The sequence below is a fragment of the Gorilla gorilla genome, chromosome 23 (genome assembly GCF_029281585.2).
Source record: "Gorilla gorilla gorilla isolate KB3781 chromosome 23, NHGRI_mGorGor1-v2.1_pri, whole genome shotgun sequence".
Taxonomy (NCBI): Eukaryota; Metazoa; Chordata; class Mammalia; order Primates; family Hominidae; genus Gorilla; species Gorilla gorilla.
This window is the reverse complement of record NC_086018.1, coordinates 22,166,021-22,192,397: the sequence shown is the minus strand read 5'-3', so window position 1 is coordinate 22,192,397 and position 26,377 is coordinate 22,166,021. Positions and strand designations below refer to the sequence as shown.

Here is a 26,377-nt window from a genome sequence, read left to right as displayed (position 1 = left end):
GGCCGAGGACCTGCCAGTAGGGCTCAGTTGCCTGGAGCCCGTTCAGCCCATCCCCCAGTTCACTTTGCTTGTGGGATCTCCCCGTTGCTCCTGCCCGTGGACTGAGTGGCAGGCCATCCTACAAGCACCCGGACACTTGACATCAGTGGTGTCAAGACAACTCTAAGAAGGTTTTCCGTGATCCCGCAAGCCCTGCGGTCCTTCCTGGGATCCTGCCTTCAATTTGATTGCACAGGTACCACAGCAAGCCAGTGCTGTGTGCTCCGAGTTCCAGGGCGTCCTCCAGCTCAGCCACTGCACTGAGAACATGGACTCTCTGTGGGGCCCAGGAGCCGGGAGTCACCCCTTTGGGGTCCACAACACCCGGCTGTCCCCAGACTTGTGTCCAGGGAAGATAGTGTTGAGGGCCCTCAAGGAGAGCGGGGCAGGGATGCCTGAGCAGGACAAGGACCCTAGAGTCCAAGAGAATCCTGGTGATCAGAGAAGGGTCCCCGAGGTCACCGGGGATGCATGGTCTGCATTTCGGCCCCTGCGGGACAATGGAGGCCTCTCTCCCTTTGTGCCCAGGCCCGGGCCTCTGCAGACAGACCTCCATGCCCAGAGGTCAGAAATCAGACCTAACCAGACATCCCAGACCTCCTGGACGAGCTCCTGCACCAACCGAAATGCCATCTCCAGCTCCTACAGCTCCACGGGAGGCTTGCCGGGGCTAAAGCGGAGGAGGGGGCCAGCCTCATCCCACTGCCAGCTGACTCTCAGTTCCTCAAAGACAGTGAGTGAGGACAGGCCTCAGGCTGTCTCTTCAGGTCACACCCAGTGTGAAAAGGGAGCAGATATAGCACCAGGGCAGACACTCACCCTCAGGAATGACTCCTCCACATCCGAGGCCTCTAGGCCCAGTACACACAAGTTTCCCCTGCTGCCACGCAGGCGAGGGGAGCCTTTGATGCTGCCACCTCCCTTAGAGCTGGGGTACCGGGTCCCTGTTGAAGACCTTGACCGGGAGAAGGAGGCGGCATTCCAGCGCATCAACAGTGCGCTGCAGGTTGAGGACCAGGCCATCTCGGACTGCACACCCTCACAGCCTTCCCACACTTTGTCCTCACTTGCAACAGGGGCTTCTGGTCCGCCTGCGGTTTCTAAAGCACCCAGTATGGATGCACAGCAGGAGACACACAAGTCCCAAGACTGCCTGGGCCTACTGGCCCCCTTAGCATCTGCTGCAGGGGTCCCCTCTACAGCTCCCATGTCTGGGAAGAAGCACAGACCACCAGGCCCCCTGTTCTCCTCCTCAGATCCCCTTCCTGCCACCTCTTCCCATTCCCAGGACTCAGCCCAGGTCACCTCGCTGATTCCTGCCCCCTTCCCAGCTGCAAGCATGGATGCGGGCATGAGAAGAACAAGGCGTGGCACTTCTGCTCCTGCAGCTGCCGCAGCAGCCCCTCCCCCCTCCACATTGAACCCCACGTTGGGGTCACTACTGGAGTGGATGGAGGCCCTTCACATTTCTGGGCCTCAGCCACAGCTGCAGCAGGTGCCCAGAGGTCAGAACCAGAGATCCCAGACCTCCCGGACCAGCTCGTGCCCCAAACGAAAGGCCATCTCGAGCCCCTACAGCTCTACGGGAGGCCTCCCGGAACTAAAGCGGAGGAGGGGGCCAGCCTCATCCCACTGCCAGCTGACCCTCAGTTCCTCAAACACAGTGAGTGAGGACGGACCTCAGGCTGTCTCTTCGGGTCACACCCAGTGTGAAAAGACGGCAGATACAGCACTAGGGCAGACACTCGCCCCCAGGGGTGGCTCCCCCAGATCCCAGGCCTCTAGGCCCCGTAGACGCAAGTTTCCCCTGCTGCCACGCAGGCGAGGGGAGCCTTTCTTTGATGCTGCCACCTCCCTTAGAGATGGGGTACCGGGTCCCTGCTGAAGACCTGGACCGGGAGAAGGAGGCGGCATTCCAGTGCATCAACAGTGCACTGCAGGTTGAGGACCAGGCCATCTCGGACTGCAGACCCTCACGGCCTTCCCACACTTTGTCCTCACTTGCAACAGGGGCTTCTGGTCTGCCTGCCGTTTCTAAAGCACCCAGTATGGATGCACAGCAGGAGACACACAAGTCCCAAGACTGCCTGGGCCTAGTGGCCCCCCTGCATCTGCTGCACAGGCCTGTAGTCCCAGCTACTTGGGAGGCTGAGGCAGGAGAACGGCATAAACCAGGGAGGCAGAGCTTGCAGTGAGCTGAGATCGTGCCACTGCACTCCAGCCTGGGTGACAGAGCGAGACTCCGTCTCAAAAAAAAGGAAAAGAAAAAAAGTTCTTGTGACATTTGTGTATGAAATCAGCCTTCACTACATGGATAGGACCAGCACGCTTCCGCGGCACGACTCTGCGATCTTACTACATATTTTTTATTTTGTATTTTTTTTATTCCTTTTGAGACAGTCTCACTCTGTCACCCAGGCCGAAGTGCAGCCGAGATCTCGGCTCACTGCAACCTCCACCTCTTGGGTTCAAGCAATTCTCCTGTCTCAGCCTCCCAAGTAGCTGGGACTGCAGGCACACGTCAAAACACCTGGCTAATTTTTGTATTTTTAGTAGAGATGGAGTTTTGCCATATTGGTCAGGCTGGTCTCGAACTCCTGACCTCAGGTGATCGACCTGTCTTAGCCTCCCGAACTGCTACAATTACAGGTGTATGTTTATTTATTTATTTATTTAAGATGGAATCTTGCTCTGTATTTATTAAGTTATTTATTTGAGATGGAGTCTTGCTCCATCGCCCAGGCTAGAGTGCAGTGGTGCAATCTCGGCTCCCTGCAACCTCTGACTTCCAGTTTCAAGTGATTCTCCTGCCTCAGTGTCCCAAGTAGCTGGGATTACAGGTGCCTGCCACCACAGCTGGCTACTTTTTGTATTTTTAGTAGAGACAGTGTTTCACCGTCTTGGCCAGGCTGGTCTCGGGCTCCTGACCTCATGAACCACCTGCCTCAGCCTCCCAAAGTGTTGGGACTACAGGCCTAAGGCACCATGCTCGGCCATATTTATTTATTTAATTATTTAGAGACAAAGTCTTGCTCTGTCACCCAGGCTGGAGTGCAGTGGCGCCATCTCAGCTCACTGCAGCCTCCGCCTCCGAGGTTTAAGCGATTCTCATGCCTCAGCCTCCTGAGTAACTGGGACTACAGGTACTCACCACCATGCAGGGATATTTTTTTCTATTTTTTTTAGAGACACGGTATCACCATGTTGGCCAGGCTGGTCTCGAACTCCTGACCTTAGGTGATCTGACAGCCTCGTCCTCTCAAAGTACTGGGATTACAGGCATGAGCCACTGTGCCCGGCCTCTCACTACATTTAAGTGACGCCATGGCTCATGCCTGTAATCCTGGCACTTTGGGAGGCCAAGGCAGGTGGATCACTTGAGGTCAGGAGTTCGACACGAGCCTGGCCAACATGGGGAAACCCCGTCTCTAGTAAAAATGTACAAATTAGTCAGGCGTGATGGTACAAGCCTGTAGGCCCAGCTACTTGGAAGGCTGAGGCAGGAGAATCACTTTAACCGGGAGGCAGAGGTTGCAGTGAGCCAATATCATGCCACTGCACTCCAGCTTGGGTGACAGAGTGAGACACCGTCTCAAAAAAAAGAAAATAGAAAAACATATGATGCCAGGGCATCTCGGCCTCAATACCTGCATGAGCACAGTCATGTCCAGGCCAGGGCTGCTGGTCGAGGTCCGGCCCCATCTCTTTCAGCAGAAAGGGAGTAAGCTTGCAGGGAGGCTGGGGGACAAGATCCCAGGATCTCAGCCTCCGCTCATGGATCAGCTCTGAGACCCCGAGTGAGCTGGGGATGCTCTGTGCGCATTGGTTTCCCCAGCTGTCAAGTAAAGGGATTGGATGAGGAAGTCTTGTCAAGGTGGAATGATCTCAGATTTGGGGCAGCAGTGAATGATCCCGCTCCCTGGGCCATGCCAGTGGCCCGGCCTTGGCTGAACACAGCCCCAGCACTCTGGAATGGGGATGAGGGGGCAGTCAGCTCTTGCTCCTAGTAAGAGAGATGCAATAGGGCTCTGTGGCTGAGCTGGGTGCCTTGCCTCACACCTGTAATCCCAACCTTTGAGAGGCCGAGGCGGGAGGATTGCTTGAGGCCGGGAATTTTGACAATAGCCTGGACAACATAGCCAGACCCCATGTCTACAAAATAATAATAAAACACACAGCTATAGTCCAAGCTACTTGGCAGGCTGAGGCAGGAAGTTCCCTTGAGTCCGGAAATTGGAGGCTGCATTGAGCTATGATCGCACCACTGCCCTCCAGCTTGGGTGACAAAGTGAGACCCTGTCTCTAAAAGAAAAAAAAATTGGCCTGTGAGCATGGGTTTGATTTTCAAACAGGACCGGGAGGGTAGGGACAGACAGTGCTGTCACCCTTAGGTGCTGAACACTCAGAAACGGGCCAGCGGCAGCCCTGTCCTCACCTGCAGACACCAGATTGGGCAGAACAGCACGTGGCACTTGCAGCTCTTGCAGTGAGGGCAGAACCCAGTGTCAACCCTTCTGCCTGTGGGAGGGGCTGCTGAGGCCTGCAGAGAGGCCAGGGTGGAGGCTCATCCCCTTGTCCAGCCCTTGGTGTGGTCTCCACCAGGTCCCCAGCCCACCAGTGTAGGGCGCCCCTGAGCCTGCTGCTGCCACGGGCCCTGTCTCTACCCAGGACGTCCCCCCACCCTCGCAGTGTCAGGGAAATGATCATGGTGGTGGTGACACTCTGCAGGCAGGGCTGCTGAGAGAAGCTGAGAAGGGTCACACTGCAGGCAGGGGCCCGTGTGACAAGCCCCTCTCACCCCGAGAGAGCTGACCAGGCAGCTCACGAGCAGAGCCACATCCAGGGAGTCCGAGAAAGGTTCTGGCTGGGCTCAGCCACCTCATTGGCCACGGGCAGCCTTTGTCGTGTGAGCCTTGCTCTCCTGGGGAGGCTCAGGCTGACGGCTGATGTGGGCATTGCCGAGGGTAACCTGTGGCCCAGTGTATATGGCCGGCTCTCCTCAAGCTGCATTCATTCAAAGTAGGACCCAGGGTGCATGCCCATCTCCAGCCCAGGGCAGCTCCCCTGTAAGCTGGGTGAGCTACTGAAGCCAAGGCGGGAGGCAGCTGACAACACCACCCACGGCCCATGCGGAGGTGGTAGAAAGGCTGGACTCAGCAGGAACACCAAATCCCGGACCAGGCAGAAACCACCCAAGACTGAGGAGCTCGTGCCAGAGCGGTGGCCACAGGTAAGAACCCGGGCCCAGGCTGTGTGTGGCGGGAATCCTCCATGTCCCAGGGCTTAGCGTAGCAAAGGAAGACCAGCCGGGTCACCCTGGTGGCCATCTGTCCCTGTCCCACCTGCAGAGTCAGAACAGCCTCTCCGCAGTGGGGATCATCTCTCTCTGCTAAAGCAATAGCGGTCCCTGCCCCAACCAGACTACCCCACTCAGTGGGGTTACGGATGCTGCTCCAGCATCCTAACACTGCCCAGCTGGTGCCTGCCTGTGCTCACCCACACCCCCCAGGCCGGCCTTCCCTGCAGCCTGGGCTTGGCCACCTTGGCCTGATTGAGCACTGAGGACTCCTGGGCACCCAGCCCCATCACTGCACCTGCTGCTTCCAGCCCCACCCCACCGGCTCTGGGGTTCTTCCCAGCGGCGCTGATCATGAAATCAACATGCACACAAGTCGTCTCAGGAAACTTTTTAATGAAAGTGTCGGCCACGGTGGTGTGTAGGTGGCTGAGCTCAGATTGCAGCTGCTAAGACACCAGCCACTTACCAAGAGAAAGCCAGGCTGCTTCAAACCCAGGGCCCGAGGCAAAAAAGCATCACTTCTGGTCGGGGAGTCTGGAAGCCATGCCTTGTGGGAGGTCACACTGGCATCTAGGCCTTTGCCTGCATTGCAGAAGGAGAGCCGGGTCCCCCTCCTGGAGAACGCTGCGTTCCCCAGCCCCACACCGGCTTTGCCACCACACAGGCTTTTGAGGCAGGAGGTGGGTAAGATGTAGCTGTAGACCCAAAGCAACCACCAGCCCTGGGACCCTGCGGGAGAGGAGCACTTTTAGAACATGGAAAAGTGTGGTCATCCCATCATTAGACAGCACACATCCTACATAAATAAAAAGTCGTATGGGGAAGGAGGTTGGGGAGGGAATAAAAAATTGGCACAGACATTGATAGACTGGTTTCCAGTTTCAAGGTAATAGATGCACATCATGAGACCAGAGGAGGCAGAGACAAGGGCTGGATTTGGCTTTTCTAAGCAACATGTGTTCCTGCGCAGGGCTGAATGGTCGCTGAGACAGAGATGGAAGCCAGGACAGGGGAGCCCACCGGGCCCAGATAGGTACAGAGAGCAGAGGCTCCTGTTCTGTCCTCGCCACCCATGAGGGTGACACTGCTTGTAAATGGTGGCTGTGCTCTCCCAGCAAGAAAAAAGCACAACTAAATCCACACTGCACACAGACGCAGACAGAAAGCCTTCAAGTGGCTCTGTTTTCTGCTCCCTGCCTTGCCAGGTCCACAAGCAGAGAGGAGTGTCAGGCGCATGGCCCCACTGTCAGGCTCCCTAGTGAGCTGTGGGTTCAGCAGGAGCTGCCCACTGACACACAGGGGACACCCACTCCTCCCACCTTGGGAGCGGTTGCCAGACAGAGCCGCACTGGGTGCTGGTGTCATCCAGGGACCCCACACACTTCCTTAAATGTGATCCTGCTTCCCTCTGGGCAGCTGCATCCTCTCCTCCTGCAGGACCGTCTGGAAACTTGGCTCTCAGTTTGCTCTCCCTTCTCTCCTCTGCCTGCCCCAAGCCCCTCTTTCTAAAAAAGTGATGCCATGTTCAAGGGATTATTTCTTGAAAATACTTGGCGGCCTCCATGCTTCTGTTTTCTTTGAGCCAGGTAGTTAGGAGGGCTTACAAAGAATGCCTGGGCTCCCCCGCAGGTGTCGGCAGATAGGGTAGCGAATGGTCCTGTGCCTCCACCTGCTCCGGGAGGGAGTCTCCCATCTCTAGGCCTGGCCCCTTCCTAGCCCTCCACGTATCCTATTCTCCAGAGACTTCAGAACCCACTCCTGAGAACAGCGGAGCCAGGCGCTTAGAGGAAGACCAAATGCTGCCAGGACACGGATTGTCCAGGGATTACATTCCAGCATCTTATTAGGTATCTGGATCTGTTGAGGAAAAAATTAGAAACTATGTATAAAACTTAAAAATATTCAAGCATCAAAAAGTTATTTAGGATGAAAGTTTTAAAACAAGTCATCAGCAAGCTGCTACCACCAAGTGGAGACTTATACAAAAGTTGAGCGAGTCCACTGAGCTGAGAGGACAGAAATGAAGTCACCTGTGCTGGGGCAGGGGCAGGGGCAGGGACACTGGGGGCAGGGAGTGTGTGGGCAGAGAAGCCAGAGAAGTCCAGGCCTGTGGAAGCCAAACAGGAGAGCGTGGGCCGGAAGGGCGATCAGGATTGGGGGACGAGGTCGCTCTCCCTGGAGAACGAACCCTAAAGTGCGTAGCCTGGGATTCCCTCCCTGGGGGTCCTGTCCCCCGACATTTCACGGGCCTTCTGAGCTGCCTTCCAAGGAGGACTAACACGGCAACAAAAGACCCATTTCTGCACAAAAATCCTTCTGGAAAGAAAAAGAAGAAAGCCAAGAATGGAGTCAAAATGCTACCCAGTGCTGACTAAGCCTCTCAAACCCTGTTCTAAGTGGAGTGTGGTTTCTAAGTCAGGGAAATGGAAGAGGCCCCATCCACACAGGGACAGGGCCACAGCCCCCACAGGATGAAGCAGCGTTTATTCAAGATACAACAGTGAGGGAATCCGGTCACGTTCCCTTCTCCCCAGAGAGGGCGCTTCTTGACAAGTGATTCAGTAGAAATCTTTTAGACTTGGCCGGGCGCGGGGGCTCACGCCTGTAATCCCAGCACTTTGGGAGGCCGAGGCGGGCGGATCACGAGGTCAGGAGATCGAGACCATCCTGGCTAACACGGTGAAACCCCGTCTCTACTAAAAATACAAAAAATTAGCCGGGCGTGGTAGTGGGCGCCTGTAGTCCCAGCTACTCGGGAGGCTGAGGCAGGAGAATGGTGTGAACCCGGGAGGTGGAGCTTGCAGTGAGCCGAGATCGCGCCACTGCACTCCAGCCTGGGCGACAAAGCAAGACTCCGTCTCAAAAAAAAAAAAAAAGAAATCTTTTAGACTCTGTAAGTTAAGTTCATAAAAACCACTGCTTTCACCCTGTCTCCCAGGGCCAGGCCTGGACTCAGAGATGAACTGGCTTGGGGCGCCCTCGGGTGGCCACATAAAAAACCCACAGTCTGAGGCCAGCCTGGGGCTTTCAGACCTGGGCGGGATCTGCCCAGGCCACCTGTCCTTCTCCTTTGGGCCGCTGTCTCTTGGCAGATGGCCTGACACCTGGGGGTAGCCCAAGGATGCCTCAGAAAATCTTGATTCCCACTCTACAGATGGCCCGATTAGCCAGAGGTTTCCAGGCCATCTGTCCGCCTCCAGGAGATGGACTGGGACCTTTAGACATCGGTGGAGAACAGGATGCTCTGTCTCTTGCTGTCCAGGGCAGGGATGGCCTCCAGCCGCAAGAAGTACAGCAGCACCTCGACCTGCCCTCGCAGAGTGGGGAAGAGGAGAGTGGCTCAGAGGGGGGCTCACAGCTGCTGGTGGGGAGGTCTTTGGGGCCCAAGCCCCCAAGTCCACCTCAGGTGCTAGAAACCCCTGCTGGTGTCATGAACCCCTTACAGTGAGACGGGGGTGGGGTGGGGTCCTGACAAGGCATGACTTGTTGGGTGGGGGGTGGTTATTTATTTTAGAGATGCACAGGGCCTTGCTCTGTCCCCCAGGCTGGAGTACAGTGGCTCCATCATGGATCACTGCAGCCTCTAACTCCCGGGCTCAAGCAATCCTCCTGAGTCAGCCTCCCAGATACCTAGGATTACAGATGTGTGCCACAGTGCCTGCCTAATTTTTCTTTGTATTTTTTCTGCAGATGGGGTTTGCTACATTACCCAGACTGGTCTCAAACACCTGGGTTCGGTTGTCCTGCCTCGGCCTCCCAAAGTGCTGGGATTACAGGCATGAGCCACCACACCCGAACACTTGGGGTGGTTTTAAGCCCCCAGCAAGGTGCACCAGCAGGACCAGGAGGTGGCCTGGGCACCCCCTATCACTCCCATCCATGCAAACCTAGGCAAGTCCCTCTCTCTGAATCTCAGCCACCACCACATACAATGCAAGTCGGAAGATGGGCAGGACTGGGGGTGGGGCAGGCAGAGACCACCTCTGTCAGGCTGGGGTTGCATGGGCTGGAGACTGTCTTCCCATACCTGGGACATGACCTCCAAGGACCTGCTGTCAGTCATGGTGATGGGCTGGCTGGGGTTGGCAGGGAGCTTGCTCTCCTTCTCGGAGGGCCAGAGCAGCGTGGGGCCAAAGACAGTGGCGAGGTTGTGCAGGGACATCTTATTGACCACCTCCTTCTCTGCCACCCTGTAGAGGACCGAAGCAGAGGGTGCTGTTTCAACGCCACCACCAGGAGAGAGGCAGAGGGGCTGTGCCGTGCTAGAGTCCTCAGGGAGGGAGTGACCTCGACCCTGGCTGTGCTGCAAGCTGACTCCAGCCTTGGTACTTCTGGTTCTCAGTGGCCCAGGACAAGGGGCCAGCTCTGGGCTGATGGGGAGGTCTTCATGATGTGCTTGGGAGGGAAGAGGGGGGTCCAAGTGCACTGCTGGCCACAGCCAAAGCTCTGAGCTCTTTGTTAAGGCCACAGTGCAGAGGGAGGAGGGTGGCAAAGAGGAGAGGCAGGGGTGGGGGTGGCAGTGGTGCTAGTCCTTAGAAGCAGTGAGCTACTGCAGACAGGGGTCGGGGGAAAAGGTCCTTGGTGCTGGGGGTCTGGTGGGAGCAGAGGGGCACCCCAACGGCCTGGAGACCTGGAGTCCTGGGCAGCCACAAGGGAGCTGGGCTACCTTTCCAGGTGGTCTAGAAGGAAAAGGAAGGTGAGCAGGTTGGCCTCCGGCAGGGACGACAGCAGGTTGAGCATGCAGCTCTTCTTTGCAACTGGGTCTGAGAGAGCTGCAGGAGGCAGTGGGTTACTCCTCTGGGTTACGACAAGCCGGAGACCTCTCCCGAGGTGGTCACACGGAGCACCCGGGACACGAGTCCTTGCGCAGTTTAGGCTTGTCATCATCGTCACACCCACAGCGCTGGCCACCAGTGAGGACCCTGTGAGGGGCACCTGTGTGGGGTGTGAACCACCTGAACGCCTTTTCTCTACCTCGCAGGGGTCAGCAGCACCCGGTGAACAGCAGCAGGAGGAGCCGCTAGAGCAGCTGCTCGTGGGCAGAGCTGCCCTTGGACAACTCCTGCCACCACCCCCTCCCCAGAGGAGCCCAAGGCAGGGGAGGCTCAGCATGGAATGAAACAGGGGAGTGAGGGACACAAGGAGGTGGGAAGTGGGAGGGTCCCAGCCCCACCAAGTACGCAGAGACCCCCTCGTCGTCCTGGACATCACAGGGACACCTGCAGGCTGAGAGACCAGGTCGTCTGTGCATGGGCCCGGGAGGCAGACCTGCCCCAAGGGTGATGCAGAGGCCACAGGTGCTGCACGCACCAGCACCCACTATAGACATCAGCCTCCAGGTTGACTAAGGGTCAGGTCATGTTTGAAACCATGCTTGGCTGGACCAGGACCCATGGCAAGAGCACCTGGGCACCAGTGTTTAGCCCTGGTCTGCAGGAAGGAGGACAGCAGACTTTAGGACCCCACAGCACGGCAGTGCTGACCATTTCACCCACTTGGCCTCCTTGAGGAATAGGGATGGGGAGCCCTCTGGGGATGGGCAAGGCCTTCCAGGACAGGCTCGGTTCTGGTCCCCTGCTTTTTGAGGTTGGGTTAAAATGCCGACCATGGCAGAGGGGTCACAGCTCAGGTTCCCACACCTCGCTTTTCACAGCCTCCGAGGGCAGCAGTGCACGTGGAGGAGACGTCTCCCACGAGGCCAAGGCCTCCAGTGCTCACCGATGCCCTCTGCGAAGCTGGGGTAGAACTCGTCAGTGAAGAGGGGCTCGGGCAGCTCACAGAAGTACAGCTTCAGCGTGCCTGCGATGGCGTTCACGTCCATCTCGCTCATCATCACCGACACGTCCTTGTTATCTGGAAAGAGCAGGGAAATGCAGCGGCCTCCTTGAAGATCCTGAGTGAGTCACCCGCCATCCCTGCCTTGGCTAAAGCACCGTCCCTGCCATGCTGACCACTGTGTGGGTCCCTCCTGGGCTTTGAGCAGCTCATCTGACTCCTCCCAAGAGCTGTGCATGGTTCTGTGTCTGCAGAGTTGATAGGGGTGCGTGGGCATTCCCATTCCTCTCCCCTGCTTGGCCTGATGTGATGGCCAGGAGGAGGCCAGCGTGGCAGGACACAGTGCCTGCGTGGGGATTGGGTGGCTCTGCCCTGTACATGGCAACCACCCCTGCACCAGTGTCTTCTGATAGCAGGAAGGCCGTGGGAGAATCTGATTGGTTTCAGTGTTTGAACTGGCGTCTTCCTTTGGACCCAATTGGCCATTAGTGCTTACATCCTCACCACAGGCCAGGTTCATTCTGGGCCCCCAGAGGGAGCTGAAACTACCACAGGGCCCTCCCAGGGATGCTGGGCATTCTAGGGGTCCTGGTCAGGGTGGGTGGTGTGTGCTGCAAAGAAGGGTCTGCAGGCACAAAATCCTGTTGCTTTGAAGATGCTGGGAAGGACCCTCTGGGGTCTCAGTGCCCTCCCCTGGCATTTGAGGCAGGTCTGGGTCCTTCAAAGCCTGTGAGGGTTGGTGAGATGGAGGCGGAGATGCTGCAGCCCCGGCCTGCGCTGAATTTCATCAGTGCCCTCTGCCCACCACATCCTCATACAGGGCAGTGGACAGACCGCACTGAGTCCTGGGCTTCCACCTCCTGTCCACCCCCAAGGCAGGAAGGCCAAGTCCCCACAGAAGCCCCTGGTCCACTCCACCAAGTGGCATGAGTGGGTACGATGGTGTAAAAACTGGCTTCTATGGAAGCTGTTTGTACAACTCTTGTTTTCTCTTTTTTTAAAATAATACAACAGTAAATGAAGAAAAGACACAGAGAAGGATGTGACATGCCTGGGCCATGGAGCACTCTGAGATCTCATCGCGGACACCACTGCCCACACCTCCATCCCGTCCTGCGCAGGCCGACACTCACTGACGTCGAAGGCTGCCTTCAGTGCCTGGATGTCCGTGGCCACACCAGACACGCGGTAGATGCCCACCTCCTCCATGCCTCGGCGCTCGATCTCCTCCACGCACTGGCGCACGATGTAGGGCACCTTGGACCTCTCTCTCCTGTGGGAGGAGGGAATGTTCTCAGTGTCCTGAGAGCCCTGCTTGGGCCATAACACAGGAGACCTGCTCCCTATCTGCACACCCGGAGGTGGGGTGAGGACGGTGACGAAGGTACCCAGGTCTGGGGCTGCACACAGAGCCTTCTGCATGCCTGTCCTCCCTCTGCAAGCTCTGTCCTCATTGCATGTACTTTCTCAGGAACCTTTCAAGCGGCCAGAACCCCTGCGAATCACACATGATCTTTGCGGGAAGGTCAGGAGGCCTGTCTAAGTCAAGTCAGCACGGGAAGGGCATCTGACAGATTCCAGGCCTGGGGTTAGCAGCCTGTGCCCCCAGCTGGGAGGTCAGACCCGGTGTTGGTCCTGCCACCCACGTGCTCTGTGAGAGGAGAATCCCTGACCCCTGCCCTGGGCCTTAACACACATCTGACGAATGAATGAAGGGTTGCCTCAGCACCGGTGCTCCAAGTCCTGCGATGCGAAGTGCTTTTCTCCTCTGAGTCTTAGCAATGGACAATTCCAATACCTCCACACAGGACACTAGAGTAAGAATCCTTCACAGTTAGAACGCAGTGCTGTGCGGAGGCCTTAACTTGAGTTCTGTTTTGCACCTGGATTTACCAGCACATCAAAGCTGCTTCGCAAGCCCCCTCATTAGCAGGGCTTATCTGGGGGAGCTGCTGATGGAGTCCTCGCTGCTCATGCCCACAGCCCTCCCAGAGTGCTATGCGAGTGGCTGCCATGCAGTTGGGGGTGGGGCGTGGTGTTTAGACACAGATAGGAGTCCAGGATATGACTGATGGAGGCCCTGGCCCACGTGACCAGCAAGGTCAGAGGCCCAGCCAGATTCCATCCTAGGGAAGCAAATGAATTCTCAGAGGAAGTGGTCTGTGTCTGCATGAACTGCTCTCAAACCAACAAACAGGCTTCTCTTGGCAACTGACTCATGACAAAGGGGCAGGGGTTATGGCCATTCAACAGGAATCTGGGACCGTGACTAATTCCAAGCAAGGGCAGAAAACCCTGCACTTGGGCAGTTCCTGGAGCCAGCCTACTGCTTCCAAGCAAGGTGGCAAGGACATTCCTGAGCTGGTTTGCAGGAAACACAGGAGGTAGCTGAACACGCAGTGTTCCCTGGGGCCTGACCTCACTATGCAGTGGCCACGCACAGAGAGGAGAGACCGACACATGCTCTTTTCTGCAGAAACAGCTGAAGGGACAGGCACCCTCAGTGCGTGAGCCCAAGCCCCTCCCCACTCACTTGGTGACCACAGCAATCTTGACTCCGAAGATCCTTGTCTGTTTTTGGGACGGCATCCTCTTCAAGCTGAACTCCCTGCTGTTGAACTTGACCGAGAGCTTTACTTCGATCTACAGTGGGGAGAAGGGGCACAGTCCTCTAATCCTTCTGGTCCTCATAGGCCAAGGTCCCAAGGACCCCTGGGAGTCTCATCAAATATTTCCACCCCCAAGGCATGCAGAGGTCTCAGCATGAGGTGGAGTCGCCCCTCGGGGAAGCCCCTACTCTACTTCAGCAAGAGCCAGGATTGTTGAAGATGATGTAAACGACTGGTTTCTGCAGAACCATCTCCTAAAATCCCCACTGCTTCTCTTGCTTGCTTACTTTTTTTTAAGATATGGGATCTTGCAATGTTGCCCAGGCTGTAATCAAACTCTTGGGCTCCAGTGATTCTCCTGGCTCAGCCTCCAGAGTAGCTGAGATTATAGTGTACTGTGACCAGCTTTCTCTTAGTACCAATTAAAAATTAAGTAGGAAAGACAGAATAATGTAAGAAAAAGCCAAGAATCTCAAATATTAACATTTTACCATTTATACCCGGGCCTTTTTGGGTGTGTCGTTGCTTTTAAGGTCTAAACCTTTCTGGGGTACCTAAAGACAAATCAGGGGTCTCCATTTCTATGGACAGCCCCCAGGTCCCTGAGTGGGGCCCCACCTGTCCTGGTGGTGCCATGAGACCTTTGTTTGAGGAGGGATGCTCAGGGCCTGGCTGGCAACTGCATTCCAGCCAATGAATGACGATTCCCGTGCATGGTGATTCTGCTCTTGGGGGCCCTCCCTCCTCCAACCAGGCTCCCTCTCAGATGCCGCCTCAGGCTCAGCCACCTCTGACTGATTTGAAATGAACAGAGGCCACCCTATCCTTCTGGGCGCCAGGAGAGTCCCACGGACACGTACCCCATTCATGGCGACTGCCAGTCTCTGTCCTGCAGGGCCTGCGGGTCCAGCTGAAAGCAAGGAGTCATGATTGGCAGAGGCCCTGCGGTCTGTTCAGAGGCCCCACGGGGCAGCAGCCCACACCCGCCACTTCCCCAACCCTTAGTCAGAGGCAGAGCCCGACTGCGGCCAGCACCTCCATCCAGAGGCCGAGAGACGTAGAGTAAGGAGGGGCCTGCCAGACACCCCTGGAACCCAGGGCCCCACTGCTCCCAGAGCCCTGCTGCCTGGGGTCTCCACCCCCTCCTCCCTCTGCCCCTCCCAGTTGGGAGCTGAGGACAGGCAAGGGACCCTAGAGGCCACAGCCACCTGGGCCTTCTGCAGGTGAAGTGGCCAGAAAATAAGAAGCTCTGGAGCAGGTCAAGGAGCCCAGCCAGCTGCCCCTACTTCACAGGTGTGTGCACCTGGGCTTCCCTCCCTGCACCTGCTCAGCACGAAGGCTCACCACAGGCACACCTGGGGGGTGACCCCTTCTCACTTCCCCTTCTAGGTCCTACTGGTTAACGTTTCCCAAGGCTCTGAACTGTGCAGCCAGAGTGGCACAGAGAAGCAAAGGGCGGCGGGACGTCTCCCACCAGGGGCCATGTGGCCACAGGCTCTCATTCCGCACCTGGCCCTGAAGGTCGTCAGAGGCCACACTCCAGGCCTCAGGGACCCCACCCTGAGAAGCAGCATCTGTGAGCAGGGAGCGGTCAGTCAGAACCGCACACAAAAAGGAAACTCTCAAGTGGCACTTTCCCCCGGAGTGAACCCTAAGCAGAGGCGGGAGAGGACAACATGAGGGATGCGGACAGAGTGCGCTTTCTCTGGAAAGGAGGAGTTTCATACCACTGCTGGGAGCTTTAAAAAATGGAAACCCTGCCTGTGATATCAGCACTTTGAAAGGCCGAGGCAGGAGGATCACTTGAGCCCATGAGTTTAAGACCAGCCTGGGCAATATAGTGAGACCCTGTCTGTATTAAAAAAAAAAAAAAAATTAAAAAGGCAGCCAAGCATGGTGGCACATACCTGCAGTCCCAGCTGCTTGAGAGGCTGAGGTGGGAGCATTGCTCGAGCCTGGAAGGTGGAGGCTGCTGTGAGCCACGATCATGCCATTGCACTCCAGCCTGCGCAACAGAGCGAGAGACCCTGGCTCTAACTAACTAACCAAGTAACTGGAAACATAGAAACATGTTAAACAGGAGACATTCTTCCCTTTCCTTCAAAGAACAGCCATCACTGGGCCCCTCTCCCCTTGAAAACTCAGAACTGGCAGAAGCAGCTAACAAGCAACCCAGAGTCCAGGTAAGAAAAGACAGAAAGAGAAGCTGTCCAGATATCAGGCAGCTGCCCCTCTGAGCCCGCCTGGAACCACGGCCCACATGCCAGCCCATTAATAAAATAATAATGAAAACTACTCACATCTAACAAGAGATTAGACATCTAGATAGAGGAGGCTCAAATATCCCCAAACAATGCAATGCAAAGGGTCTTTGCCGTGGCAAACTATAATCAGACTATTTAAGGTCAATGTGAAAATGCGAATTCTAAAACCACCAAGAGAAAAGGATCTAGTCACCTATAAAGCAAACCCCATCAGATGAAGAGCAGATTTCACAGCCCAGCAAATAGAAAACATGTGCTTAAAGGCATAGGAGGCAGAGAGGTACAGGGCTGGAGACAGGCAAGGCCAGTATTCCCCTCAAGGCGACGGCCAATCCTGGAAGAGGAGGCTGAGAGACAGAGCAGTGATTCTTTTTTTTTTTTTTTTTGAGACGGAGTCTCACTCTGTCACCCAGGCTGGAGTGCAGTGGCATGATCTCGGCTCACTGCAAGCTCCACCTCCTGGGTTCATGCCATTCTCCTGCCTCAGCCTCCTGAGTAGCTGGGACTACAGGCGCCTGCCACCACGCCCGGCTAATTTTTTGTATTTTTAGTAGAAACGGGGTTTCACCGTGTTAGCCAGGATGGTCTCGATCTCCTGATCTCATGATCTGCCCGCCTTGGCCTCCCAAAGGGCTGGGATTAGAGGCGTGAGCCACCATGCCCGGTTGATTCTTTTTTTAATTCTTCCTTTCTTTTTTTTTTTTTGCTTTTTATTTTGCTGAAACAGGGTTGCCATTACTTTTAATGGCAAAAACTGCAATTACTTTTGTACCAACCTAATAATATATTGCTCTGGCTGGTCTCAAATTCCTGGCCTGAAGCAATCCTCCTGCCTCAGTCTCCCGAGTAGCTGGGACTATAGGCGTGAGCCACCACACCTGGTCTAGAGCAGTGCTGTTGACTTACTCATGTGGCTGAGGGAGGGGATGCCATAATGCCCCACACGTGGGGTGCAGGTTTCTTACTCTAGGAGTCACAGTCAACCAGAAATAAAGCAGCCCTCAGGAGCACTGGATCCAGCTTCAAATCATCTCAGTCACTCAAATGCATAAAGGAGATCTCAGAATTTCAGACCCCTAGGCCTCAAATTATTTTATTTTTATTTATTTATTTATTTGAGACAGCATCTCACTCTGTTGCCCAGGCTGGAGTGCAGTCTCAGGATCATGGCTCACTGCAGCCTCGATCACCCAGGCTCAAGTGAGCCTCCCACCTCAGCGTCCCAAACAGCTGGGACTACAGGCACACACCACCACCACACCCAGCTAATTTTTTATTTTTTGTAGAGATGGGGTTTCACCATGTTGCACAGGCTGATCTTGAACTCCTAGGCTCAAGCAATCTGCCCGCCTCAGCCTCCCAAAGTGATGGGATGATAAGCATGAGCCATCATGCTGGGGCTCAAAATTATTTTTAAAAATTATTTCTGGCTGGGCGCAGTGGCTCACGCCTGTAATCCCAGCACTTTGGGAGGCTGAGGTGGGCAGATCACGAGGTCAGGAGTCTGAGACCAGCCTGACCAACATGGTGAAAACCCATCTCTACTAAAAATACGAAAATTAGCCAGGCGTGCTGGCACCTGCCTGCAATCCCAGCTACTCGGGAGGCTGAGGTAGGAGAATTGAACGCTGGGATGCAGAGGCTGCAGTGAGCCGAGATCACGTCATTGCACTCCAGCTTGGGCAACAAAGCGAGACTCCATCTCAAAAAAAAAAATTATTTGTAACGATTTTTATACACAACTTCCATTGCCAAATTAAAAACAACTAGCAAACAAGGAAATAAGACAGCAGGAACAAAACTCAAGAGAAAGCACAGACAACTTTTAAAAAGGCCCATAGAATCTCCAGATTATAAAATCATCAGACCATGTACTTTAAAATAAGTTCTTTACATGTGTATCAAGGATAAAAAGAAACAATTAAGAATTTCATCAGAAAACTGGCAACTACAAAAAATGGATGCATTAGGCATGGTGACTCACGCCTGTAATCCCAAAACTTTGGGAGGCTGAGGTGGGTGGATCACCTGAGGTCAGAAGTTCAAGACCAGCCTGACCAATATGGTGACTCCCCATCTCTACTAAAATTACAAAAATTAGCCAGGCATGGTGGCATGCTCCTATAGTCCCAGCTACTCGGGAGGCTGAGGCAGGAGAATCACTTGAACTGGGAGGGGGAGGTTGCAGTGAGCCGAGATCACACCACCCTACTCCAGCCTGGGCGACAGAGCGAGACTCCATCTCAAAAAAAAAAAAAGGAGGCTGGGAGTGGTGGCTTAGGCCTATAATCCCAGCATTTGGGAGGCTGAGGCGGGCGGATCACCTGAAATGAGGAGTTTGGGATCAGCCTGATCAACATGGCAAAAGTTCATCTCTATTAAAAATACAACAATTAGCCAGGTGTGATGGTGGACACCTGTAATCCCAGCTACTTGGAGGCTGAGGCAGAAGAATCACTTGAACCTAGGAGGCAGAGGTTGCAGTGAGCTGAGATTGCACCACTGCAGTCCAGCCTGGGTGACAGAGTGAGACTCCATCTCAGAAAACACAACAACATAAAAAGCCATTGCCTTCAAATGAGCAAAATTAGATTGAGAATTGGCTTCCCAATAAAAGCAGGAGAAATCAGATACAAGGGAATCATGTTTTCAAACTGAGGAAAGAAAATATCTGCCAACCTAGAATTCTATGCTCACTAACAATATCCTTCAAAAGTGAAAATGGCTGGGCATGGTGGCTCATGCCTGTAATCCCAGCACTTTGGAAGGCCGAGGCAGGTGGATCACCTGAGGTCAGAAGTTCGGGACCAGCCTGGCCAACATGGTGAAACTCCATCTCTACCAAAAATACACAAATTAGCCAGATGTGGTGGTGGATGCCTGTAATCCCAGCTACTCAGGAGGCTGAGGCACAAGAATTGCTTGAACCTGAGAGGTGGAGGTTGCAGTGAGACAAGATCTTGCCACTGCACTCCAGCCTGGGTGACAGAGCAAAACTCCATCTCAAAAAAAAAAAAAAGCAGGCCAGGCACGGTGGCTCACGCCTATAATCCCAGCACTTTGAGAGGCCGAGGTGGGCGGATTGCCTGAAGTCAGAAGTTCAAGACCAGTCTGACCATCATAGGGAAACCCGGTTTCTACTACAAATACAAAAAAATTGTCCGGGCATGGTGGCGTGCACCTGTAATCCCAGCTACTTGGGAGACTGAGGCAGGAGAATTGCTTGAACCAGGGAGATGGAGGTTGCAGTGAGCCGAGATCACGCCACTGCACTCCAGCCTGGGCAACAGAGCCATACTCCGTCTCAAAAAAAAAAAAAACAAACAAAAATTAGCCAGACGTGATGGCTAACACCTGTAATCCCAGCTACTCAGGAGGCTGAGACAGGAGAATCACCTGAACCCAGGAGGTAGAAGTTGCAGTGAGCTGAGATCCCACCACCGCACTCCAGCCTGGGCCACAGAGCAAGACACGGTCTCAAAAAACAAACAAACAAAAAAGTGAAAGTGGAATATATATATGTGTGTGTGTATATGTGTATATATGTGTGTGTGTGTGTATATGTGTGTATATATATGGAATATATATGTATATTTTGCCCATGACATAGCCCTCAGGAGATCCTTGACCATGTGCTGAAAGATATTTCTTCCCAAAGATATTTTTATAAATAAAAATAAAGGGTAACAGAAGAGGTAAACGTGTGGGTAAATCTAAATGAATGTTATTGGTATGAAATTACAGTAGTATAGAAAATGATATCTTGTGGGGTTTAAAATAAATAAAACATACTGAAATATGTGTGGGTAAAGGTATATATCTGGGATTTGCACTGAAATAATGTGGGGTAGAGGGAAGCAGGAAAGAGGATACATGAAATTAGCTTGGCCATAAGATTGTTGTTGAAATTGAATGGATACTCGGGGCTTCATTACACAATTCTCTTTACTCTTACATAGCTCTACACTCTCAACATAAATAAGAATAAAAACACAAAAAACACACAGATACATCTATGCACACACACATATTTAAAATACACAAAAATATTAGCATATAAGTCACTGGGGGTAAATTTAGTTCCTGTTCCAAGGTTCTTCTACTGACTAGGAAGAGGATAGAAGTACTAACTCATAGGCTGGGCGAGGTGGCTCACGCCTGTAATCCCAACAGTTTAGGATGCCGAGGCAGGCAGATCTCTTAAGGTCAGGAGTTCAAGGCCAGCCTGGCCAACATGGTGAAACCCTGTCTCTACTAAAAAAGAATACAAAAATTGGCCGGGCATAGTGGTGCACACCTGTGGTCCCAGCTACTCAGGTGACTGAGGCAGGAGAATTGCTTGAACCCAAGAAGTGGAGGTTGCAGTGAACCAAGATTGCTCCACTGCACTCCAGCCTGGGCAGCAGAGGAAGACTCTCTCTATCTCAGCAACAACAAAAAGTACTAGCTCATGTTAGACTTTGATAAGTGAAGGATGCATGTTGTAAGCTCTAAAATAATCCACTGTCATCTTTTAAAATAACTCTAAGACTGCACAGCTATGAAACTAATAGAGAAGGAGGAAATTAAATAATAAAAATAATAAATCCAAAACAAGATGTGAGAGGAGATAAGAAGAAATAGAATAGGCATGGAAAACAAATTGGTGGTGGGTTTCAACCCAAATAAATCATTAGTTACATTTAAAAGGACAATAAAAATTAAAATAATTGAAAATAAAGTAAAACCCAACTAATGCCTTTTATATAAGGATACAGAGAGGTGGAAAATAATGAAAAATATGGCATGCATGCACTAACCGAGAAAGCTGTATAAGTTTTTTTTTTTTTTTTTTTGGAGATAGAGCCTCACTCTGTCTCCCAGGCTGGAGTGCAGTGATGTGATCTTGGCTTACAGCAATCTCTCCCTTCTAGGCTCAAGCGATTCTCCCACCTCAGCATCCCAAGTAGCTGGGACTACAAGTGTGCCAACTTAGAATTATATTAGCCACACCCAGCTAATTTTTGTATTTTTTGTAGAGGCAGGGTCTCGCCATGTTGCCCAGGTTGGTCTTGAACTCCTGGGCTTCAGTGATCCACCCACCTCGACCTCCAACAAAGTGCCGAGATTACAGCCATGAGCCACCATGCCCAGCATAACTATTTTTAATGAAGTAGACTTTAAGAAGAAAAGTATTATTAGAGGTAAGAGACACATCATGGAAAAGAAGAATTTACTAGGAGCCAGGTGCGGTGGCTCATGCCTGTAATTCCAGCACTTTGTGAGGCCAAGGCGGCTGATCACCTGAGGTTGGGAGTTCAAGACCAGCCTGACCAACATGGAGAAGCCCTGTCTCTACTAAAAATACAAAAATTAGCCAAGCATGGTGGCACATGCCTGTAATCCCAGCTACTCAGGAGGCTGAGGGAGGAGAATTGCTTGGACCCAGGAAGTGGAGGTTGCAGTGAGCTGAGATTGTGCCATTGCATTCCAGCCTGGGCAACAAGAGCAAAACTCTGTCTCAAAAAAAAAAAAAAAAAAGAAGAAGTTACTAGCTAGTTTCAGTAATTCTTAACATCCAGGAAACTGGATGTGAAAGTTTTTCAGAAAAACTAAACCAATAGATTATACATAGAGAGAGATTTATTGAGGAATTGGCTCACATGATTGTGGGGACTAGCAAGTTTAAAATCTGTAGGGCAAGCCAGCAGGCTATAAATTCAGGTAAGAGTTGATCTCGAAGTCTGGAACCTAAACTCTGTAGAGCAGTCAGCAGGCCAGAAACTCAGGCAGGGTTTGTGTGTTACAGTCTTGAAGCAGAATTCCTGCTTCTCTGGGAAACCTCAGTTTTTGTTCTTACGGCCTTCAACTGATTGGAGGTGGCCCACCCATATTATGGTGGGTAATCTGTTTTACTTAAAGTCAACTGACTGTCAGTGTTAATCACATCTATGAAATAACCTCCCAGCAAGATATTGACAAGTATTTGACCAAACAACGGGGCACCATAGCTTAGCCAAGTTGACACATAAATTAACCATCAGGAGAGAGTAGAATATCCAAAAAACAACATACTAGGGGTATTATATCTTATATAGCTATTATAATTACATAAAACATATAATTATAGAATGAAGATATTAAGATAACCATTAGAACAAAAATATAAACTTTTCTTTTTTTTTTTTTTTTGAGACCAAGTCTTGATCTGTCACCCAGGCTGGAGTGCAGTGGTGCAATCTTGGCTTACTGCAACCTTTGCCTCCTGGGTTCAAGTGATTCTCCTGTCTCAGCCTCCCAAGTAGCTGGGATTACAGGCACCCGCTACCATGCCCAGCTAATTTTTGTATTTTTAGTAGAGACGTGGTTTCACCATGTTGCCCAGGCTGGTCTCCAACTCCTGACCTCAAGTGAGCCACCCCCATCGGCCTCCCAAAGTGCTGGGATTACAGGTGTGAGCCACCACACCCAGCCAAAAATCACCTTTTTCACAAGGATCAAAACAGTCATTATGCTGGAGATGACAGACCTCACTGTCACCATGCTCCTTTTGTATGTCTACTAGGCACGGTGCTGGGTCCACACTCACAGAAAGCTTAGGAGTGCGCACCCAGGGGCTCCGGCTGTAGCAGAATCCCAAGAATAAAACCTGGTGCTGAAAGAGTAGGAGATGGGGCCGGGCACTACAACTCACTCCTGTAATTCCAGCACTTTGGGAGGCCAAGGCGGGCGAATCAAGAGATAGAGACCATCCTGGCCAACATGGTGAAACCCCATCTCTACTGAAAATACAAAAATTAGCTGGGCATGGTGGCTGGCACCTGTAGTCCCAGCTACTCAGGAGGCTGAGGCAGGAGAATCATTTGAACCAAGGAAGCAGAGGTTGCAGTGAGCTGAGATTGCGCCACTGCACTCCAGCCTGGTGAAAGCGAGACACCATCTAAAAAAAAAAAAAAAAAAAAAAAAAAAGCAGGAGACTGAACTCTGGGAGGGCCTCCTGGTGAGAGGTGAGCACAAAGGGGAGAGATGGAGGCAGGAACATGGGCTTCTGGTGGCCCCAGCAGACCCTGTGGCAGCGTGGCCAGGGTCCTCTGCAGGGAGGACTCTGCAGGGCCTCTTCCTGAGGCCTCCAGCCAGCCCGGCCAGGGTCCCAGCATCCAGTGACCCCTGTTTCGCAGCAGCACCTGGGGCCAGCCCCAGGCTCTCTTCCACTCCCAGCTTCTTAAAACAGGAAGTGGAGAGAGTTGTTTGATAAAACACTGGGGCAAACCACATCCTCTCTCTTCACCAAGGGAGAGTTCGAGGGGATGCCGGCAGAGGGAGCTTTAGAGTAGAGACCCCTACCCAACCAGTGACCGTCATGCACACAGCAGGGCATGCTATGGAGACCCCCAGACAGTCACTCGGGGAGACCCAGCAGGTCCAGACTCTTCAGAGATCTGTGGCAGCAGGTCTCCACTCCCAAAAGCCACGTGCCCACGGGTGGTCTCTGGTGCCTGAGACCCCAGTCTCATTTGCATCTTTGCAACTTCGAGTTTAAGTGGGTGTCGCATCCTGTATGTCCTCCTGAGCAGAGGAGGGGCACAGCCTGGGGTGGCAGCTGGCGTCAATCCCTCAAATCCCCTGAGAGCCACTGGGGAGACTAAGCAGTCCCCAGCCCCTACTTGTCCCTGAGCTGCCATTCTCAGCCCTGTGGGAGGAGACAGAAAGCCCTGAAGAGAAACCAAAGGACCAGGTCAGGAGGGGCTGGGGGGGGCGGTGGCATGAGCAATCAGGGCAGGGAAGGATGGACAGATGGGGGAATGGAGGGAAGAAGGAATGAATGAAAAGGTGAATGATTGAACAGAGAGAACGGCCACTCCTCCCTTGCTTTAGTTTACAAAGTACTGGGATCCTCCCAACAGTCTGCAAGACAGAATTTCTGGGAAGCAGACCAGGTGGCTGGCAGGGAGGGGAGGCTTGCCCTAGCTTTTGTGGGCCCAATGGGAGGCAGGGGGCAGGAAGGGGCATCCAGTATGTGTCCTCCCTGCAGCGGCAGCAGCACCTTCCTGGAAGAGGGTCAGGAAACACCCACTGTGGCCCCTCTCCATCACGCCCTCATCCAGGACACCAAGTATCAGTCACTCAGCTCACGAGACCCAGGCCCTGACTCAGGGAGAGAGGATGTGAGGGGTGGGGCACCGGGCTCCTCAGGACTGAGAGACCTGAGATGTGGCCCCGGGCTGGCTGGGTGTTGGGGCAGACTGGCTATGGCAGCATTGTGTGTACCCCAGCAGGCCAATACCCACGCAGGGAGCCTCCAAACCCCTTCACCCATGACCCTGGGAGAAGACCCCAGCCTTGGAGAATTGGCCTCACTGAAGGGGCCTGCACCAGCCAGCAGGGTCCGGCGGGGCCAGACAGGTTCCCACCTGGGATGTGCAAATGGGCCTCCTGAATCCTGGAGCCAGGTATGGACTCACACACCACCATTGTCCTCAAGTCCCCATATGCCCCACAGGCACACCCTGCCGCCTGTTCTGTGCAAGGGCCCTGAGGCTGTCTCCTTGCGCTCAAGCCCTGCAGGTGCTGAAGCCCACACACATGGCTCCTGCTTCCTGGGCCAGTGCAGGTGCACACACACGGACACACACACACTCACTCACACACACATACACATACCCACACACACACACATACACATACCCACACACAATCACGCACATTCACACACACACCCCCCCATACTCACACTCACACACTCACACCCACACACACTCACACAATCACACACATTTACACACACCCACACTCACACACTCATAGTCACACACACCCTCACACAGCAAAACACAATCACACACGTTCACACCCACCCACACACTCACACTCACATACCCACACACACACCCACACACCCACACACTCACAAACACAATCACACACATTCACACACATTCACACACACCCACACTCACACATACACACACCCAAACACGATCACACACATTCACACACACACACCCCCCACAAACACTCACACTCACATATATACCCACACACACTGACACATAATCTCTCACACACACACATGCTCACACACACACTCTCACATACACGCCTTCTCCAGGAGGGGCTGGCTGCCAAGGGCCACCCAGCTTCCTCCCACGTCTCACTCACCGTACAATATTTGAGCAGACCTTGGAGTCAGCAGCAACAGCGGCGTGGGCAAAGGCCGGGGGTCAAATGGGGCCTGGTGTCGAGAGAGGACCACAGCCAGCACAATGACAGCCAGCGCCAGCCCCAGCCCCAGCAGGACCAGGCCAACCATGGCTCTGCAGTCCTGGGCCATGGCTCTGCGGCCTAGAAGGAGAGGGGAGGCCGGTGGGCAGATGGAGGGACAGATGGGTGGGCAGATGAATGGACAAGAAGATGCATAGATAGACTCACAGGTAATTGGACAGATGGACAAACAGGTGGGGGCTGAAGACAGACACGAAGATGGATCGACAGATAGGCCAGATAGCTAGACAAAGAGGACAGTAAGAGAAAGATGGTCAGATAGACAATGGGACAGAGATGGGCTTACAGATGGGCGGACAGACAGACGGGTCTGAACAGCGGGCTGCCAGATGGACAGATGGGTGAATGGACAGACGGCTGGCAGCTGTGGCGAGCTGCTGCCCTCACCAAGTGCACACTACGGAGTGGCCAAACTCACGCCTCAACTTCTAGTTTTCAGCTCCTGCTTGTTGCTGGCAGGAGGCCAGGCAGCAAAGCGTCTGAGGGGAGTTTTCCTTGCCTAGAGGAGTCAGCTGCTGTGTTAACTCCCTCACTGCTGGTAGGTCCAAAGGCCCCACCTACCGCCCGCCAGAGCCCAGGGTCACACTGTCGCAATGTGCAGGAGAACTTGGTGCCTGCTGCACTGCAGTTGCCGGGTAGGGGCAGGGCTCCCCGGAACCTCCACACCATTTCCCGGGTTCTCAGCAGCTCTAGGAAAGCAGAGCTGGGGCCGCTTAACTCTGCCCCGGATCCGGCAAGGCTGCCCCCCTCCCAGAGTGGAGCCCTGCTCCCCAGCTCCCATCTCTATCCCCTAACCCTCTCCGCATGGCCCAGCCTAGTCAGCATCAAGGTGGAGCTGAAGAGAGGCAGAGGGAGGAGGACCCAAGATGGTGTCACTCAGGACCCGGGTTCAAGTCCTTATGTTTCTGCAGCCTGGCCTGGGTCCCCCAACCCCCCCAGGGTGACCAAGGGCTTCCCAGTCTGCACAGAGGACAGGGGGACTTGACAGCATCAAATGCTGGTGACTACAAGACGCCCCTGTGGGGAATGCAGACAGACCATGCATCTAGCCCTTGGCACCTGGCACCATCCATCCCTGGGACTTGCTGTCCTGGAAATGCAGCATAGACCTCCAGGGAGGGGGGCTGTGC

The 26,377-nt window shown here is 53.7% G+C and overlaps 2 protein-coding genes across 10 annotated transcripts; one reads left to right on the top strand and one right to left on the bottom strand.

Annotated features, from left to right (window-relative positions):
* The first annotated feature begins 18 nt into the window (after nucleotides 1-18).
* On the top strand, nucleotides 19-14,221 carry LOC129529613 (putative POM121-like protein 1). The gene is made up of 4 exons (XM_055375231.2): nucleotides 19-1,702; nucleotides 9,535-9,663; nucleotides 10,320-11,235; nucleotides 12,128-14,221. The coding sequence occupies exons 1-2, from the start codon at nucleotides 308-310 to the stop codon at nucleotides 9,622-9,624; spliced, it is 1,485 nt and encodes a 494-aa protein (XP_055231206.1). The 5' UTR covers nucleotides 19-307; the 3' UTR covers nucleotides 9,625-9,663; nucleotides 10,320-11,235; nucleotides 12,128-14,221.
* On the bottom strand, nucleotides 5,715-26,377 carry LOC115932815 (breakpoint cluster region protein-like). 9 transcript variants are annotated; one of them, XM_055375286.1, is made up of 9 exons: nucleotides 25,534-26,377; nucleotides 25,125-25,307; nucleotides 14,583-14,632; nucleotides 13,647-13,756; nucleotides 12,247-12,386; nucleotides 11,057-11,191; nucleotides 10,005-10,110; nucleotides 9,366-9,528; nucleotides 5,715-7,195 (listed from the first exon to the last, which is right to left on the bottom strand). In XM_055375286.1, exons 2-9 carry the CDS (start codon nucleotides 25,294-25,296, stop codon nucleotides 7,034-7,036), a joined length of 1,038 nt encoding a protein of 345 aa, XP_055231261.1. In that variant the 5' UTR covers nucleotides 25,297-25,307; nucleotides 25,534-26,377; the 3' UTR covers nucleotides 5,715-7,033. The 9 variants fall into 9 exon arrangements, with proteins under 9 accessions (XP_055231261.1, XP_055231263.1, XP_055231260.1 ...); XM_055375288.1 differs by having other exon boundaries at nucleotides 5,715-6,067; XM_055375285.1 differs by having other exon boundaries at nucleotides 25,125-26,377.